The 20546-nt window shown below is 38.2% G+C and overlaps 1 protein-coding gene across 1 annotated transcript in view; it reads right to left on the reverse strand.

The window, feature by feature from the left end:
• PRKDC (protein kinase, DNA-activated, catalytic subunit) overlaps nt 1-20546 on the reverse strand; it is a 217830-nt gene that overhangs the window by 21529 nt on the left and 175755 nt on the right. Inside the window, 6 exon segments of the mRNA NM_001006651.2 lie at nt 517-728; nt 3777-3937; nt 5484-5664; nt 6475-6668; nt 8051-8225; nt 16975-17164. Of these exon segments, the coding sequence (NP_001006652.2) occupies nt 517-728; nt 3777-3937; nt 5484-5664; nt 6475-6668; nt 8051-8225; nt 16975-17164 (1113 nt within the window).

Below are 20546 nucleotides of genomic sequence, written 5' to 3' on the forward strand. Positions count from 1 at the left end.
AACTGCCTTCAAAAAGCATCTCATCTAGTCTGCCTCAATCAACAGATTACTAATTATCAACCACTACTATTAGAAGGACAGATTGTTTCATAAATAACATTCTAAGAAGAAATGTATTTTAAGGAAAGAAAGAAATTCAGGGGCACATGGCTGGCTCAGTCAGTACAGCATACAACTCTTGATTTGTAAATCTGAGCCCCACACTGGTCATAGAGTTTACTTCAAAAAGAAAAAAAAAAATAAAGAAATTCAGTAACAAATAACACACCTGCAATAGATACATCCAACAAATAGATGTCGAAGATTTTCTACTTTTCAATGACAGCTCTAATTGATTTGAAGACAAACTCAAGCTTCCATATGTTTACTTTTTAAAATTCTTTTTAAAGTAAGGTCTGTGCCCAATAGGGGGCTTGAACTCAGGACCCCAAGATCAAGAGTCACATGCTACAACTGAGCCCTCATGTGTTTGCTTTTACTATACACTTTATAACATATAGTATTTGATCAACCCACCTTGCGACAAACTCCTTGTTTTTATGACCAGTAGAAGTATCTTTGAAGGAATAACTTTCACTACTTATTATAAATGGGTAGACAATTGCCTGTGGATAGTTATCAGCAATCTCTTCCACAGTGCACTGGACAGCAACAGCTTCCTCTTGGTCCAATAAGGCCACCATGTGGCTGATCCAGCCAATGAACTGCCAGCAAGGAATGGAAGAAATCTAAAACATAGAAAGCTGTAACTTAATAATGAATAAAACTTTTAACACTGTTTTATTATGAAAGTATTGTGTCCAATATAAAAAATATGTCTACAATCAGAAGCATAAAAATAAGTCTAAAATAAAATGTCTTCTCGCCCTTAGCCCTCTTAGTTCTTATTTCACTGAAGCACCATTCCATTCTTTTAGATGTTTTGTATGCATGTACACAAATATCCTTTCCTTATAAGAAGGGAATCAGACTAGATACACTGTTGCTGGTTTTTCTTAGATGTATAGATATATTTACCTCATTCCTTTTAATAGCTGTATAGTATTCCATTTAATTACTGCTGTATAATGCATTTTTAGGGTATCTTCCAAGTTTTGCTATTACAGATAATGCTACAATGGACATCTCTATATATTTATCTTACTTGTGCTGTATGTGCCCAGAGGATAAATTTCTAGAAGTTAATGTGAACATTAACAGTTATAAAGAAATATTATATTGCTAGATTTCCCTCCAAAAAGATTTTTCAAATTTTCATTTTTAAAAGCTAAATGGAAACTCCTATAACTCAAAACAAAAAAATAATCTGATTAAAATTAGGCTGAAGATCTGAATAGACATTTTTTCAAAGAAGACATATAGATGGCTGACAGACACATGAAAAGGTGTTCAACATCACTCATCAATAGGGAAATGCAAATCAAAACCATAATGAAATATCATCTCACACCTGTCACAATGGCTAGTATCAAAAAAACAAGAAACAACAAGTACTGATGAGGAGAAAAGGCAACACTTGGGTAGTGTTGGTGGGAATGTAAATTGGTGCAGCCAGTGTGGAAAACAGTATGGAGGTTCCTCAAAAAGTTAAAAATAGAAATACCATATAATCCAGTACTTTTACTTGCAGGTATTTACTCAAAGAAAACAAAAACACAATTCGAAAAGATACCTGCACTTCCATTTTATCACAGCATTATTCACAATAGCTAAGATATAAGAGCAACCCAAGTGTCCATTGATAGACGAATGGATAATGAGGATGTGGTTTGTGAAGAATGAAATCTTGCCATGTGTGATTATGTGGATGGACCTAGTAGGTAGTATGTGAAGTGAAATGAGTCAGACAAAGAATGTCAAATATTGTATGATTTTACTTATATGTGCAATCTAAAAAAAAATGAACAAACAAAAAACAGAAATGGACTCCTAAATAGAGATCAAACTAGTGGTTGTTAGAGAGGAGGGATGTGGCAGGATAAGCAAAACAGCTGGAAGGGGATTAAGAAGTACAAAGTTCCTGTAATAAAATAAGGAAATGTAAAGTACAGCATAGGGAATATTGCTCAACAATAGTACTGTTCATACAATGACAGATAGTAGCCACATTTGTTGTGATGAGCACTGAGTAATGCACAGAACTTTTGAATCATTATACTGTATGCTTAAAACCTATGATACTGTTATGTCAACCATGCTTCAACTTAAAAAAATGTATTAGTCTGACTACAAAATCCAACACAGGAGACAGTTTTTAAAAATTTATTGTCAATCTGAGAGGTGAAAAATATCTAATTTTAATTTTCATGTTTGTGAGGGTAAATGGCCTACATTTATTTTCCTTACATATTAAATCATGCATGCATTTCCTCTGACCATTTTCTACTGATCTATTTATTTCGTAGAAGGAGACATCAGCTCTTTATCTCTAGTATGTGTTGCAAATATTTTTCTGGCATTTTTTTTTAACTTTGTATATATTTTTGCTTTTTGAATTTTTCCCCCTGCAGGAAGTGTTCTTTTCCTTTATAGCTTCTGGTGTTTGTCTTTTTATTCCAAGGCCATTTTCAAAATTTGCTCATGTATTCCTTTTTCCTCTCATGCTTTTAAAATGTGTTAATTTTAAGATAAAATCTGATGCACTTGGAATTTTGGTATAAGGAATGAACATGGCAAGCTTCCTACCTTTATCTATAAAGTGAGGAAAGGGCAAAGTGTGTGGGGGTAAAAGGCATTGGTTCACAAGGCTCAAATGAAGTGCTCAATAAAGCTTAGCTCCCCATCTCAAGTGACTCCCTGGTGCCATAACATTGACTGAACATTCCATTTATTTCTCACAAATTCAAAATGCTATCTTCATCATACATAAATAAAATATTATTTTGGGGAAATTAAATCATAATTTAATGATTTCTTCACTAATCTTTAAGAAAAACACACACACATGTATACACTACATTTCTGAAATTACTTTTTAGGACCTATTAAAAATAATCCCATCCTTCGAAACCCACAAAAGGGTCAGAGGGTGTGGTAAAGCCCTGCCAGGCACTGAGTCTCCACAGCTCAGAAACCAGTACTATTTAAAAATTTACTACATAAAGCTGAGTGCTATGTTACTCATTTAAACAATTATATTATCAACTTAATTTTGCAGTTAAACATCTATAAAAGTCATTAAGAAGTCTTTCAGATGGCTCAAACGACAGGAAGACAGTAGGCTAATGCAGCCCTGTGGAGGGGAGGTCTGCACAGGACATACAAGTGGTAAGCAGAATATTGTTGGGGAGCACCCACACACCCAAAGGCCTCAGGACCCTGATGAACTTGGTGCTGCCAGGAGGCACTATGGTCACTGGGGATGTGATGCCAGCTGAAATGTACTCTCTTTCCCTGAGATAAATAATAAACTGAGCATAAGGCACCAACAGATGTTCCAGACTACACCTTAGTTGTTATGAGCCACAAATGCGCTGTAGAAAATTCCCACCTTTGTCCTAAACATACCTCCTCGTCTCCCTGTTATCCTTGTTCAGACACAGTTTTCTTATCAACACTCACCGAGGAAAATGGGTAAATGTAAACAGTCTTTTTATACGGCTTCAAATTATGTTTGTTTTTGGGATATAGTAAAATGCAATGCTGGTTAGGAAAAACTGTAACATGTGCATTGCATTTTACTATATACTATGTGCAACATACTAATGTGTTTAGATATAAACAGAAACATGTTTTAAGTTCTGTCAAGTTCTCTTCACTAGAATATAGGCACTAACCTCTTTTGTCATTAGGCTTAGGGTCTCTTCTGGATACAGCTCTATAATCTGCAGTAGTCTGGGAAACTTCAGCCTGGCTTCACTGGAATGCAATTTTAAAGCTTTCAACATGTTGTCCACCACAAGGCCTGGATATGTCTGCAGTTCTACAGACTCAGTAACTACCAAGTATAGGAGAGAAGAAAACAATGGTCAGTACATCCACTTGTATACACATAAACTATAAATGTAACAAATGATACTTCTTTTTTGGGCTTATATTTTGTATTGTCACTGTTCTCTTTTTAACAAGTACTTTAGATCAACAGACACGAGACCCAGTTTGCAGCCGTATGTAAAAGTTTCCATCTTGAGAGTGACTCTTCATTAGATCATGCATTCTACATGCAGCACAGTTTCCTTCTTGGGCTGCGTGGGAACATAGAGCAGCTGCTGATTACTGAATTTATTTCAGGAGTAAAACACAGGCCACATAGCCAATATTACCAAAGAGCTACAAGTAAAATGTAGAAACTATAAACTAAGCATATGGAAAGATATAGCTTGAGGCTATTTATGTGCTGGTCATGTTACTTAAGGATGTCATTGCCTCTTTTTAAAAATTATTTAATTCAATTAGCCAATATATAGTACATCATTAGTTTCCGATGCAGAGTTCAGGAATTCATCAGTGCATATAACACCCAGTGTTCATTATATGTTTTGTTTTTTTTTAAAGATTTTATTTATTCATGAGAGACACACAGAGAGAGGCAGAGACACAGGCAGAGGGAGAAGGAGGCTCCATGCAGGGAGCCCAATGTGGGACTCCATCGCAGGACTCCATGATTACGCCCTGGGCCAAAGGCAGGTGCCAAACCGCTGAGCCATCCAGGGATTCCCTCATATGCTTTTTTTTTTTTTTTTTTTTTTTAAGATTTTTTTATGTTATTTATTCATGAGAGACACAGAGAGAGAAAGAGGTGGAGACACGGGCAGAGGTAGAAGCAGGCTCCATGCAGGGAGCCTGACATGGGACTCAATCCTGGGTCTCCAGGATCACACCTTGGGCTGAAGGTGTCACTAAACCGCTGAGCCACCCAGGCTGCCCTCATACACTCTTCTTAATGCCCGTCACCCAATTACCCCGTTCCTCACCTACTTCCCTTCCAAGAACCCTCAGTTTGTTTCTTATAGTTAAGAGTCTTTCATGGTTTTTCTCCCTCACTGATGACTTACCATTCAGTTTTCCCTCCCTTCCCCTCTGATACTCTATGCTGTTTCTTATATTCCATGTGTGTGTGAAAGCACATAAGTGTCTTTCTCTGATTGACTTACTTCACTCAGCAACATGCCATGGCCTCTTAAAAGGACAAGATTTTTCTCAGAATAACTGTCATTTAAAAACAAACAAGCAGGGGTGCCTGGGTGGTTCAGTCAGATGACTGTCTGACTTTTGATTCCAGGTCAGGTTATGATCCCAGGGTTATGGGATCAAGCCCGAGTTTGGCTCCACACTCAGTACAGAATCTGCTTGACATTCCCTCTCTCCCTCTGCCTCTCCCACTGCTCATGCATGCACACACACTCTCAAAAAAATCTTTAAATGACTGAATAAAAGAATAAAAGAAAAATAAGCAAACAGGAAACCTAAAGTACCTAAAGAAGTCTTAAAACTTTGGCTAGCACAATGTGACAAACTAAATGGTTTTTCCATTTGTAATTCACCTGATGCACTCTCTTCCTCCTTGCGGAGCTGCTGGTCACAAAAATCCGCCAGTGTCATGTAAGCATCTGTCAGGCTGGCTACAGGACCCTGGCCTCTGAGAGAAGGCTGGGCTTCCTCCTCCGCTGTCCGTACAGCCTCAGAAAGGTGATGGAAGGCTCTCTGGTACAGAACTGCGATCACCTAGAATTCACAGAGCTCTCAGTTGTGAACCTGTGAATACAGCTTAATGTTTCTGGAAGAACTCTACTTTCTACTTGTAATGATACAAAAAGAACACTTGTGATTTGTGAGCCATGAGATAACAAAGAATGCTGGTTAAATGGAAAAAAGTGTTTGTCTGCCCTGATTGTGAAATAGTGAATGATTCAGTTATGATCCTCAGGACTTTGAAAAACCAGATGGTCCATTAGTCATGCAGACCTGGCATAAAAGATCAGTGGGGGTCATGCAGCCTGTCAGGAACTGAAGAAGAAATGGAAGTTGGCACTTTATCTTCACTGCCCTGCATAGCCATTGGTAGTAACACTGAGGGGGAAGAAAGCAAGGCTAACAACTAAAGTGAGGTGCACAGTGAGATGAGAAGAGGCTGCCTACTATGGAAAATATAAAATCACCTGAGAAAAGCGAGGCAAAGCAGACACTACCTAAAAAAGTGGAAAGGGCTGGTTTGCTCCACAAGTTAATGGGATGTCTGAATGGCAACTGGTGGTGAAATCCATTAACAAAATTCTTAGAAGAACTGTCCACATCAATCCAACAAAATTTCTCACTTCAAATACTAAAACAAATTGTATCATTCAAATAAACAGGAAACACATGGAGTATGTCCGTTTTCCACAAAGAAACTTGGCTGTGCATAAATGTCAAATACATTTTCAAAGCACAAAGCAATCATCATTCCTTGTTATTGCTTTCGTGCAGCCTGAAAGCTGCACATTATGGATGTACAACACACAAACATCAAAAGTTCACTCTTTCAGTATTCATTACCTTTTCTGCATTCTCTAAACTGGATCCAGAAAGGTCCAAGATTCTTCTAGCCCTGCTTTCCTCGATTTCGGCAAGGCAGGCTGGCTCCCTGCGGAGAGCATTAGCTATGATGCTGTAAGTTGTACCCAAGAGAATGTTCTGGTCATGGAAAGCCAGAACATTTTTGCTGAAGTAACTTGATGTGCTCTCTCCTGCTGGATTAAAAATGCACACACACACACGATTTTCTCAGAAATAAATGAAAGCCATAAATTTAAAAAGATACTCAGAGTATACATATTTCTATTAAGAAATTAAAATAAATCTTGAAAGTATAAGAAACTGGCTTCAAACATTGGTTAGGGAATTTCATAAGCTCATATTAATGAAAAATGTTCTTTGTTAGCAGTGACTGTATCAAAGTCTACAGAGGCTAAGGCAATTAAAACACTGAATGAACTTTTATTCAAGCGCCATCATTCTACATTTTGTCAAAGCACCTAATTCTGTTATGAAGGAAAGAAAATGTCTCTTTTTAATGCATTTGTGCATATACATTAATAACTAGAGATTTTTAAGTTGATAGTGTGACCTAAAGCTAATAAAGCAACAGATGATGCTGCATGTACAGGTCTAATTCTCTATCTTCCCTAGTGTGGCTAAGGGAAGAGAGCTTACCAGCCTTGGTCAAAACTACAGCTCGCGCTGCAGTCTTTTGTGAGGTGGCACAAAAGAGGAAGGGCTGTCACTCAGCAAGTGCCATCAACCACTCTGCACTGCTCATCCACCTATGAAAATTCTCTGCCAGATTACCCTCACATACATGTTCAAAACTACTGGCCCTATTCCCCAAACTGTTGAAAACTACAGCCATATTACGACTACTAAAACTGTAGAATTATTATTATGAGTATTAATGTTATCTTAGTATCAGCAAACTCCTCCTCCTCTCCCCCATTCCACCCACCAAAAAACCCTAAAAATATTATTTAAGCAATCATGAGGATGATTTTCTAATCCTGATAAATATGAAGGCCTTTTGTTCAATTTGCATTTTTATTGAAACTGATACTCTGATATCATTCCCCATCCTACTGAAGGGTCAATCATGGGAATATGGTTATAAGCATGGTCAGTAATAGTGCTGCTATGCACCCCCGACACAGGTAGCGAAGCAGTGGAATGCATCCAAAACTCACACAAATTTTTTCTCCCCTCAGTTTTGAAGGCTATGTTATTATAAAAAGAGAAAAACTGAGGAAAAAGGTGTTTCACATTCAATTTTTTAAAAGGCAATTCTTGTAGGTAAACAAGGTTCTCATAAATAATTAAACTATTAGACCTACAATTTGCATAAGTATTAAAGAAAAAACCTTAATTTCAATTGTATTTGATCAATTAAGAAATAAAATCTCCAGGTACCATATTCTATAGCATTATAAGACACAAAGTACCTTGGCTCCAAACATTTAATAAAATTAGAAGATTTAAATCCTAAATGTCAGATAAAGCAGCAAAAGTAGAGTTTTAAAAGATACAGACATAATACAAAATAGTGTTGCTGAACTTAATTCCATAGATAAGTACAGTCTAGTACCCAGCAAGGAGACTGTTTTCAGCGCTGAGAGAATCTGCTGTAGGCAGCTCTGGCCCTGGATCCGGCTGTGGCTGAGCCGGCAGTAGGTGTGCACCCACTTCACCTGCCAGTCATCTCTTGTTTTTGACTCTCTACGAAGCTCCTTTAGTAGTTTCATGGCAAGTGAGAAATTGTGCTATAGAAGGAAAAAAAGTGGTATGATGACATATGGGTGATGACTTAGAAATAAAATTTTTTGACAGAAATTTTGAATTGGCTTGTTTCCATTTTTGCATGACACAACTTACCTGAGAGCAGCAACTCCATCTCCTCAGCTTAAATTATGTACGTGTCTTTTTATCATGGGGATAGAATTCACATTTCAAGTATACAGTTGGGCAACCATCACTACTATCTAGTTGCAGACTATCTGATCAACTCAAAAAGAACACGCTGTCCATAAGCATTTGCTCCCCATTTGCGCTAGCCTTGGGCAAACCACTCATGTCTGTCTCTATGGATTTGCCTATTCTGGACATTTCCAATCAATGAAATAAGAAAACGTGGTGATTTTTATCTGTCTTCTCTCACTTAGTGTAGCCTTTTCCAGGTTCGCCTAAGTTATAGTGTGTATTCATACCTTATTCCTTCACATGGCTGAATAATATTCTATTGCATGGAGAGAATATATTTTATTTACTCAATCATCTATTAATAGATTTTGGGTTGTTTCTAACATTTGGCTATTCTGAATAATTCTAACTATAAACATCTACATACAACTTTCTTGTGGACATACACTTTCATTTCTCCTGCATACCTAGGTCACATGGTAACTCTATGTGTAACTTTCTGAGGAACTGTCAGACTATTCTCCACAGCATCTGTACCATTTTACATTCCTATCCTCAATGTAGGAGGGTTCCAATTTCTCCACATCTTCACCAATACTTGTCAATATCTCTTTGATTACAGTAGGTGTGAAGTGGTATCTTGTGTGGTTTCGATTTGCATTTTCCTAATAGCTAATAGTGTTGAGTATCTTCTCATATGCTTGTTGACCATCTGTATATCTGCTCTGCAGAAATGTCTATTTAGAATCCTTTGCCCAGGGGCTCCTAGGTGGCTCAGTTACTTAAGCATCTGCCTTCAGCTCCGGCCAAAATCCCAGGGTTCTGGGGTCCAGCCCCCACATCAGGCTCAAGCTCAGCAGGGAGACTGCTCTTCCCTTTCCCTCTGCCTGCTGATCCCCCTGCTTATGTTCTCTCTCTGTCAAATAAACAGTCTTAAAAAAATAGAATCCTTTGCCCATTTTATAAGGTAGTTTGTGTTTCTGTTGTTCAGGTATAAAGAGTTCTTTACGTGTTCTATATAGTAAACCCTTATCAGATATATGATTTCCAGTATTTTCTCATATTGTATGCGCTGTCTCATCACTGTTTTGAGTGTGTTATTTGAGGCAAAGGAGTTTTTAAATTTTGATGTATACATTATTTTTTATTTCGTTGGTTGTTATGTGGAAGTCTTTTAAATTTTTTTTTTTGTATTGGAGTTCAATTTGCCAACATATAGCATTATCACCCAGTGCTCATCCCGTCAAATGCCCCCGTCAATGCCCGTCACACAGTCATCCCAACCCCCCGCCCACCTCCCTTGCCACTACCCGTTTTGTTTCCCAGAGTTAGGAATCTTTCGTGTTTTGTCACCTTCACTGATATTTCCCACTCATTTTCTTTCCTTTCCCCTTTATTTCCTTTCACTATTTTTTATATTCCACAAATGAACGAGACCTTATAATGTTTCTTCTTCTCTGATTGACTCACTTCACTCAGCATAATACCCTCCAGTTCTATCCATGTTGAGGCAAATGGTGGGTATTTGTCGTTTCTAATGGCTGAGAAATATTCTATTGTATACATATATCACAGCTTCTTTATCCATTCATCTTTCTATTAGCACCGAGGCTTCTTCCACAGTTTGGCTATTGTGGACAATGCTGCTATACTCATTTGGGTGCAGGTGTTCCAGCGTTATACTGCATCTGTGTCTTTGGGGTAAATCCACAGAAGTGCAATTGCTGGGTCGTAGAGCAGTTCTATTTTTAACACTTTGAGGAACCTCCACACAGTTTTCCAGAGTGGCTGTACAAATTCACATTCCCACCAACAGTGCAAGAGGGTTCCCCTTTCTCCACATCCTCTCCAACATTTGTTGTTTCCAGTCTTGTTAATTTTCACCATTCTCATGGGTGTGAGATGGTATCTCATTGTGGTTTTGATCTGTATTTCCCTGAAGGCAAGTGATGTGGACCATGTTCTCATGTGCTTGTTGGCCAAGTTTATGTCTTCTTTGGTGAAATTTCTGTTCATGTCTTTTGTCCATTTCAGGATTGGATTGTTTGTTTCTTTGCTGTTGAGTTTAATATGTTCTTTTTTTTTTTTTTTTTTTTTTAGTTCAATATGTTCTTTATAGATCTTGGATACTAGCCCTTTACCTGATATGTCATTGCAAATATCTTCTCCCATTCTGTAGGCTGTCTTTTAGTTTTGTTGACTGTTTCTTTTGATGTGCTGAAGATTTTATCTTAGTCCCAATAATTTATTTTTGCTTTTGTTTCCCTTTCCTTCTTAGATGTATCTTGCAAGAAGTTGCTGTGGCCAACTTCAAAAAGGGTGTTGCCTGTGTTCTCCTCTAGGATTTTGATGGATTCTTGTCTCATATTTAGATCTTTCATCCATTGAGTTTATCTTTGTGTATGGTGTAAGAGAATGGTCTACTTTCATTCTTCTGCATGTGGCTGTCCATTTTTCCAGCACCATTTGTTGAAGAGACTGTCCTTTTTCCAGTGGATAGTCTTTCCTGCTTTGTTGAATATTAGTTGATAGAGTTGAGGGCCCATTTCTGGGTTCTGAATTCTGTTCCATTGATCTATGTGTCTGATTTTGTCCAAGTATGACACTGTCTTGATGATCACAGCTTTGTAGTACAACCTGAAACCTGGCATTGTGATGCCCCCGGCTCTGGTTTTCTTTTTCAATATTCCCCTGGATATTTGGGTCTTTTCTCATTCCACACAAATCTTGAGATGATTTGTTCCAACTCTCTGAAGAAAGTCCATGGTATTCTGATAGGGATTGCATTAAATGTGTAAATTGCCCTGGGTAGCATTGACATTTTCACAATGTTAATTTTTCCAATCCACGAGCATGGAATATTATTCCATCTCTTTGTGTCTTCCTCAATTTCTTTCAGAAGTGTTCTGTAGTGTTTAGGGTATATATCCTTTACTTTTTTGGTTAAGTTTCTTCCTAGGTATCTTATGTTTTGGGGGATTGACTCCTTAATTTCTCTTTCTTCAGTCTCATTGTTAGTATATAGAAATGCCACTGATTTCTGGGCATTGATTTTGTATCCTGCCACAGTGCCGAATTGCTGTATGAGTTCTAGCAATCTTAGGGGGGAGCTTTTATGTACAGTATCATGTCATCTGCGAAGAGGGAGAGTTTGAATTCTTCTTTGCCAGTTTGAATGCCTTTGATTTCTTTTTGTTGCCTGATCACTGAGGTAAGGACTTCCAGTACTATGTCGAATAGCAGTGGTGAGAGTGAACATCCCTGTCGTGTTCCTGATCTAAGAGGAAAGGCTCCCAGTGTTTCCCCACTGAGAATGATATTTGCTGTGGGCTATTTGTAGACGGCTTTTAAGATGCTGAGGAATGTTCCCTCTATTCTTACACTCTGAAGAGTTTTGATTGGAATGGATGCTGTATTTTGTCAAATGCTTTCTCTGCATCTATTGGGACGATCACATGGTTCTTGTTTTTCCTCTTGCTGATATGATCTATCACACTGATTGCATTACAAGTGTTGAACCAGCCTTGCATTCTGGGGATAAATCCCATGTGGTCATGGTGAATAATCTTCTTAATGTACTACTGGATCCTAATGGCTAGTATCTTGTTGAGAATTTATCATCTGTGTTCATCAGGGATATTGGGTTATAATTCTTCTTTTCGGTAGAGTCTTTGGTTTTGCAATTAAGGTGATGCTGGCCTCGTAGAAGGAGTTTGGAAGTATTCCATCTCTTTCTATCTTTCAGAACAGCTTTAGTAGAATAGGTAGTGTTTCTTCTTTAAATGTTTGATAGAATTCCCTTGGGAAGCCATTTGGCCCTGGACTTTTGTGACTTGGGATGTTTTTTGATGACTGCTTCAATTTCCTCCCTGGTTATCGGCCTTTTCAGGTTTTCTATTTCTTCCTGTTCCAGTTTTGGGAGTTTGTGGTTTTCCAGAAATGCGTCCATTTCTTCTAGATTGCCTAATTTATTGGCGTATAGCTGCTCATAATAAGTTTTTAAAATCATTTGTATTTCCTTGGGATTGGTGGTGACCTCTCCTTTTTCAATCGTGATTTTATTAATTTGAGTCTTTTCTCTTTTGTTTTTAATAAGTCTGGCTAATGGTTTATCTTATTAATTCTTTCAAAGAACCAACTCCTGGTTTTGTTGATCTGTTTCACATTTTTTCTGGTCACTATTTCATGGAGTTCTGCTTGAATCTTTATTAACTCTCTTCTTCTGATGGGTGTAGGTTTTATTTGCTGTTGTTTCTCCAGTTCCTTTAGGTGCAAGGTTAGCTTGTGCATTTGAGTTTTTTCTAATTATGTGAGGGATGCTTGTATTGTGATGTATTTCCCTCTCAGGACTGCTTTTGCTGTATCCCAAAGATTTTGAACGGTTGTATCTTCATTCTCATTACTTTCCATGAATCTTTTTAACTCTTCTCTAATTTCCTGGTTGACCCTTTCATCTTTCAGCAGCATCCCCCTGCTTTAACCTCCCTGTGTTTGAATTTTATCCAAATTTCTTCTTGTGATTTAGTTCTAGTTTCAAAGCATTATGGTCTGAATATATGCAGGGGACAATCCCAATCTTTTGGTATCAGTTAAGACCTGATTTGTGACCCAGTATGTGGTGTATTCTGGAGAAAGTTCCATGTGTACTTGAGAAGAATGTGTATTCAGTTGCATTTTGATGTAAAGTTCTAAAATATCTGTGACATACATCTAGTCCAGTGTATCATTTAAAGCTCTTGTTTCGGGATCCCTGGGTGGCGCAGCGGTTTGGTGCCTGCCTTTGGCCCAGGGTGCGATCCTGGAGACCCGGGATCGAATCCCACGTCGGGCTCCCAGTGCATGGAGCCTGCTTCTCCCTCTGCCTGTGTCTCTGCCTCTCTCTCTCTCTGTGTGACTATCATAAGTAAATAAAAATTAAAAAAAAAAAATAATAAAGCTCTTGTTTCTTTGGAGATGTTGTGCTTAGAATATCTGTCATTTGCAGAAAGCGCCGTGTTGAAGTCTCCCAGTATTAGTGTATTATTATGTAAATATGTCTTAACTTTGGTTATTAATTGATATACTTGGCATTTCCCCAATTAGGGGCATAAATATTCATGATTGTTAGGTCCTCTTGTTGGATAGATCCTTTAAGTATGATACAGTGTCCCTCTTCATCTCTTACTACAGTCTTTGGGATAAACTTTATCTGATATGAGGATAGCTACACCTGTTTTCTTTTGAGGACCATTTGAATGGTAAAATGATTCTCCAACCTTTTATTTTCAGGCTGTAGGTATCCTTAGGTCTAAAATGAGTCTCTTGTAGACAGCAAATAGATGGGTCTTGCTTTTTTATCCAGTCTGAAACCCTGCGCCTTTTGATGGGATCTGTAAGCCCATTCACGTTTAGAGTTACTACTGAAAGATGAATGTCGTGTCATCATAATACCTATTTAGTCCATTTTTGTGGATTGTTTCTTTGGATTTCCTCTTTCTTTTACAGAGTCCCCCTTAATATTTCTTGCAGAGCTGGTTTGGTGGTCACATACTCTTTCAGTTTCTGCCTATCTTGGAAGCTCTTTATTTCTCCTTCTATTCTGAATGAGAGCCTTGTTGGATAGAGTATTCTTGGCTGTACATTCTTCTCATTTAGGACCCTGAATATATCCTGCCAGCCCGTTCTGGCCTGCCAGGTCTCTGTGCAGAGGTCTGCTGTTAACCTAGTACTTCTCCCCATATAAGTTAGGGATCTCTTGTCTCTTGCTGCTTTAAGCATTTTCTCTTTATCTTTGGAATTTTCAAGTTTCACTATTAAATGTCAAGGTGTTGAACAGTTTTTATTGATTTTTTTTTGGGGGGGGGGGGAATCTCTCTATCTCCTGGATCTGAATGCCTGTTTCTCTCCCCAAATTAGGAAAGTTTTCAGCTATGATTTGTTCAAATACGCTTTCTGGTCCTCTGTCGCTTTCGGCACCTTCTGCAACCCCAATTAAATGTAGATTTTTCCTTCTGAGTCTGTCATTTATTTCCCTTAACCTTTCCTAATGGTCTTTTGTTTTTCTCTTTTTTCCTCAGCTTCCTTCCCTGCCATCAACTTGTCTTCTATGTCACTCACTCATTCTTCTACCTCCTTTACCCTAGTCGTTAGGACCTCTAGTTTGGATTGCTTCTCATTTGATTTTTTTTTTTAAAGATTTGTTTATTTATTTATTCATGAGACACAGAGAGAGAGAGAGGCAGAGACACAGGCAGAGGGAGAAGCAGGCTCCATGCAGGGAGCCGGACGTGGGACTTGACCCCAGGTCCCCAGGATCACGCACTGGGCAAAAGGCGGTGCTAAACCGCTGAGCCACCCAGGCTGCCCTCATTTAACTGATTTTTAATTTCAGCCTGATTAGATCTAATTTCTGCCTTCATGAAGTCTCTTGAAACCTTTATGCTTTTTTCCAGAGCCACCAGTTGCTTTATAATTGTGCTTCTGAATTGGCTTTCTGATATCGAATTGTAATCTAAATTCTGTGGGCTCAGCTTCTTGGTCATACTGTAATGTCACCATTTGATTTCAGCTCCTTTGTAGGCATCTCTCCCTTTGCTCCTCCTAAAGCTGTAGGCCAATTTTGGCAACTGGTCTCAGTCACCTCATCTACTCCTGTGGCTTCAGTGATAGTCCACATGCCGATCGCATTCGGATCTCTATCGCAAGCACAGATATTTTTCTTCAGAACTTTAGATTTCTTATGTACAAATTATCTAACAAAAACACAACTTGCTTAACAGCTTCCCATATTCACTATGTCCTAAACTGATTGTACCATCTGCCCCACAAACTGCTCCTTTTCCTGCATTCCCATTCACCCAGCTACACAGGCAGAACCCCAAGGATCCTACTTTTCCCTCCCAAACAGAACCAATCATAGTATCTCACTCACACCTCCTTCTTCTTGAACCTGTCCACTTACCTCCACTACCTAAGGGGCTGCCCTTATTAATTAACTGGACTACTAATATAGAAGCTGGGGTTCAATGGTAGCTCCACTCAGGAAACTAAATGCTCAGGGTCATTCCTGGGTCTTTTATGTTATTCTCACCACCCTATTTCACCTTTCAGTTCCCAACTACTCCAGGAAGCTTTCTCTGTTCCCACAAGGCTAAGTCAGGTGTCCTTCCCATGTGACCGTCCTTTAGTATTATCATACTATAATTGTTTGTCTACGTTCTGTATTTTATTCAACACAGTATCTCCACCATGTAATGTTGTGCTTGGTAATGAAGAGGCATAACTCAAATTTCAATTCTGCTCTTTTGAAAAGTACAGGCTGGTAAACTGGAATGCACTGAAGGGTTTATGTAATCTTCAGACTGGAACTATTTTTTTCTGTTCACCTCTAGTAGTACTACTTCTATCAAGCTAACTCTATTTAGCCCTTACTTATTATTGAAAAATTCCTAAGAAAAGCCAATGTGCCATATGAAAGGTTTTTAGTGATCCTAGTGATTCTTACATATTTCTAAATAATATACTTGCAGCTCATTTCCTTTCCCTCTCTCATCAGGACCCTCCCCCTCACTTTGGAGAAGTCTGAATAGCAGTAGGTAGCATGCATTGTCCCTTTATCTGGTCCAAGTACCCTAACTTCCTAAGAAGGCACACAGACCCTCCTTAGTGTGTGCCTTGAAGATGGCCCCAGCTGCAATCAGAGCAAATGAAAAGGATTCTTTTTTTCTGCAAGAAATAGAGAAAAACTGTCTTTAATTCTAAGAAGATGTAGTGTAGAGGAAGAATGATATGAAACATCTACAGCCATTTCCAAATACAAAGGATGAGCTGCCAGAGATTATCTTACCAATATGTAAGAATCTGAGGACAAAACCATATGGCAGAAGAGAGAACTGAAGGACAGAAAGCAAGCCCTTGATGATAATAGTTCAGAGTATATTTTAAGCCAGATCTTCTAAACTTCTTTATTCATGGGAACTAATAAATTTCTTTTATTCACTTAGGCTGCTCTGGGATGAATTTTCTGTTATTTGAAATATAAAAATTCCTAACTGATACAAAACGCATCTCAAAGAAGAACCTATAAATGAGCACTTATGAACAGAAATGTTACTTATTTCTACTGGAATACATTCTTTGGTTTATAATAGCAATCTATTAATATCAGGTCATTAAATGAGCAAGCTCCCCTAGTATATTCAAATGTGATTTAATTACATGAAAAGTCAGATTTAATATATTTATATGTAACATATAAGCAAAGCATATTTATATTAAGAAAGGATATTATTATCATATGACAGATTTCCACAAAATAAACCTAAATATGATTTTCAACTAACTGGAAATCATTGATTTTTTTAAACAAGATCAAATCTGATACCGGATTTATTTTCTTTTTTTAATAACAGAAAATAATCATTTCCTAATGATTAATTAATGTATAACAAACTTTAGAGTATTCTGGATGATTTTAAGTGTTTCTTCAAGTTGACTAAAGAGAAAAAGATACTACTCAATTACATTCAGGCTTCAGATTTTAAGGAAAAGCTAAGTCTAAAAAACAGCTAATTTAAGAAAATTCTGTGCTACAATGGAAGACCACAAACCTACCTGCTTTCTTGCACTTTCTACCATCTTCATTTTCATGGAGAACATACAGTTCTTAATCAGAGAACAGACCTCTTCTCCCTGTTCCTGCACTTCCATCTTATCACTAGAATCTCTCTCTTCATCCATGGACAAACTATGATCACCTAGAGGAAGAGTAAGTTTCTCCTCTATTTTGCTGAGAAAGAAACATCTGCACAAAACAAAGAAAATGAGTTAATGCCAAAGACTCATGAAAGAAATCTTGGACATATAGGAAGCTCCTGGATGGCATTACATACAGAAATTGTACAGTCATTAAATTTTTGCTCATTTTGGGGGGGTACAGTTATGTATCCAGCTCTTGATTTTAGCTAAGGTCGTGATCTCAGGGTTGTGAGACTAAGCCCTATGCCAGGCTCCACATTGAGCAGGGAACCTGCTAGAGATTCTCTCTCTCCACTCCCTCTCCCACCTGCTTGCTCACATACTCTCTCTCTAAAAATAAATTATTTTAAAAAATTCTTTGCTCATTTTTTAGACTATAAATGTATACTCTAGGTATCAAGATTTATTTATTTTTTTAGGTATCAGACTTAATATCCATTTTTAGTTAACCAACTCTTTAAAAGATATTTTCCAAATATCATTTATTGCTCATACCTCCCCAAAATAAAGCATTTAAATGAACAATGTTCTCTTTTAATGAATGGCTGACATACTCTATGTTGGGGCAGAATCCATTTCTCTTTTCATATCTCCAATCTAAGGTCCTACCCCAAAGGTGAAAAATGTAAGGCAGCAAACAGGTTATGATCACTGGGAATATGAAAAGATAAGGCTGTACTGCTATAAAATTATTTTTATTTGTATTATAATTTACAGATCTAACTGTTCTAGTGATTTCATTTTCATTATTTTGATGTCAATAACACTGACAAGGACCTTAACATAAAAATCCATTCGTGATCAATATCAACCACGTTTTTGTTCATCCAGTGACTAATTCGCATTTTCTTAGAAACACTGTGGCCAGACAGACTGACATGTCCCATACATCTCTCCTTTGTTTGTTGTTGTTATTCCCAAAATATAAGCCTCACGAGTCATCTACCTGCCTGTATTCCTACCTCCCTACCCAACACACAAGGGCTCCCTCCTCCCAAAAGTTGCTTTCCTTTTTTTTTTTTTTGTTTGTGTTTTTTAAAGACTTTATTTATTTATTCATGAAAGACAGAGAGAGAGAGAGAGAGAGAGAGAGAGAGAGAGGCAGAGACGCAGGCAGAAGGAGAAGCAGGCTCCATGCCAGGAGCCTGATGCAGGACTCGATCCTGGGTCTCCAGGATCACACCCTGGGCTGAAGGCAGGCGCCAAAACCGCTGAGCCACCCAGGGATCCCAAAGTTGCTTTGTTTTTTAAGCTTTCATTATTTATAGTTAAAATAATAAACAAGCAAAATTGGCATATGATAGGTAATTGATAAATACTTGATGAAATAATTGTGAAGCACGTGTTGAAACATAAATGTAACACTCCATTATGAGTAAAGTGCCCCGGGCTCACAGAAATAGGAAGGGAGGCAACAAGGGGCAGTGGGTTAGTTTTCCAAAAGTGAGATGGACTTTTTCTTGGGCTTTGAAAAATGCATTCAAATTTAAGTAGAAGAGGTAATGAAGTTCTAGACAGAAGAAACAAATTAAAAAACAGAAGTGTTAACAGTGTATGACATGTTCTTATATCAGACAGGGGACGATGGAGCTGGAAGAGAACCAGCTTTCCAAAAATAACAGAGTTTGTCCTCTTACATAGTAGTGTAAGCATCCTACAGCCCATCTTCCTGCTGATAACTAATACTCTGAATAAAATACCAAATACAACCACCCGAGACCACCAAAAGTGAATACAAGATGGCAGACTGCTATGTGCAGGGAGCTCAAAGGTGGGAGAGATACTGCCATTAGGATGAGTTTGTGGTTTTCTTTTTCCAGTTTTTCCCATGAGGATAACCATGGCTGCTGAAGGGTATGGTAGGCAGAGTGACTAAGATTCAACTGGAACCCTGCTGTATTGTGCCCAGAGAAACCTGGAAGGGAGCCTAGGCAGACCAAAGGCTGTAGTGGGAATCCTAAAAGAGGGAGAGCCAGACAAGAGGCCCTCTAATTCTGTGTATGTTATCACACAAGTTTCAAACTGTCTCCTGAAATATGCATGTGCAGGACTGACTGGTAACAGTGAAGAAAGGCTTGAGTCCTGAACTGAGATGTAAATCAAGTGTCCAAATCTAACTGGGCTGACCTCTTGCTAAAGCAGTAATTCCTGAGAATTATATTAGAGCTCAGAATCTACACAAGATAATATTAACAATTTCTAAGATCCAAAATTACCTGATATAAAGAACCAGGAAAATGTATCCATTCTCAGTGGAAAAGAGAGTCAACAGATTTAACGGAGATGACCCATAAGCTGGAATGATCATAAAGGACCTTAGAGCAGCTATTTTTAAAAATTTTTATCTATTTGAGAGACAGAAAGTGAGTGAGGGGTGGAGTGATACCTCGAGGGACAGGGAAAAGGACAGACTCCAAAGTGAGTGTGGAGCCTGATGCAGGCTTCAATCTCACGACCCTGAGACCATGACCTGAGCTGAAACCAAGAGTCAGATGCTTAACCAACTGAGCCACTCAGGTACCCCAAGCAGCTATTTTAATGATGCTGCAAGAGGTCAAAGAATAACATGAAATAATGAAAAGACAGTTATATCAGTAGAAAGTATTTAAAAAGCCTAATGAAAATTTTACAAGTGAAAAAAACACACTAATTAATAAAATACTCACTGGATAGACTTAAAGAGGAATTAAAACAAATGAAAATGAAGAGTGACCTTGAAGATAGTTTAATATAAATGATCTAATATGAAGAATAAAGAGAGGGCAGCCCCGGTGGCCCAGCAGCTTAGCTCCGCCTTCAGCCCAGGGTATGATCCTGGAGACCTGGGATTGAGTCCCACGTCGGGCTCCCTGCATGGAGCCTGCTTCTCTGCCTCTCTCATGAATAAATAAATAAAATCTTAAAATAAAAAAAAAAAAGAATAAAGAGAAAAAAGATTGAATAAAAATGAACAGAGCTGGGACACCTAAGTGGCTCAGTCGGTTAAGCACCTGTTCAGTTCAGGTCATGGTCCTGGGGTCAATCCCCACATTAGGCTCCCTGCTCAGTGGGGAGCCTGTTTCTCCCTCTCCCAGTACCCCTGCTTAAATCTTAAAAAAAAAATGAACAGAGCTTCAAGGACCTGTGAGACAATGTTAAAAAGCCTAATATAGGGATCCCTGGGTGGCTCAGCGGTTTAGCGCCTGCCTTTGGCCCAGGGCGCAATCCTGGAGTCCCGGGATTGAATCCCATGTCGGGCTCCCAGCATGGAGCCTGCTTCTCCCTCCTCCTGTGTCTCTGCCCCCACCCCCTCTATCATAAATAAATAAATAAATAAATAAATAAATAAATAAATAAATAAATCTTTTTTTTTAAAAAGCCTAATATATAACAGGCGGCCTGCAAAGACACAAAAATTGGAGTAAAATATTTGATGAAACAGTAACAGA

The sequence above is a fragment of the Canis lupus genome, chromosome 29 (assembly GCF_011100685.1).
Source record: "Canis lupus familiaris isolate Mischka breed German Shepherd chromosome 29, alternate assembly UU_Cfam_GSD_1.0, whole genome shotgun sequence".
Classification (NCBI taxonomy): Eukaryota; Metazoa; Chordata; class Mammalia; order Carnivora; family Canidae; genus Canis; species Canis lupus.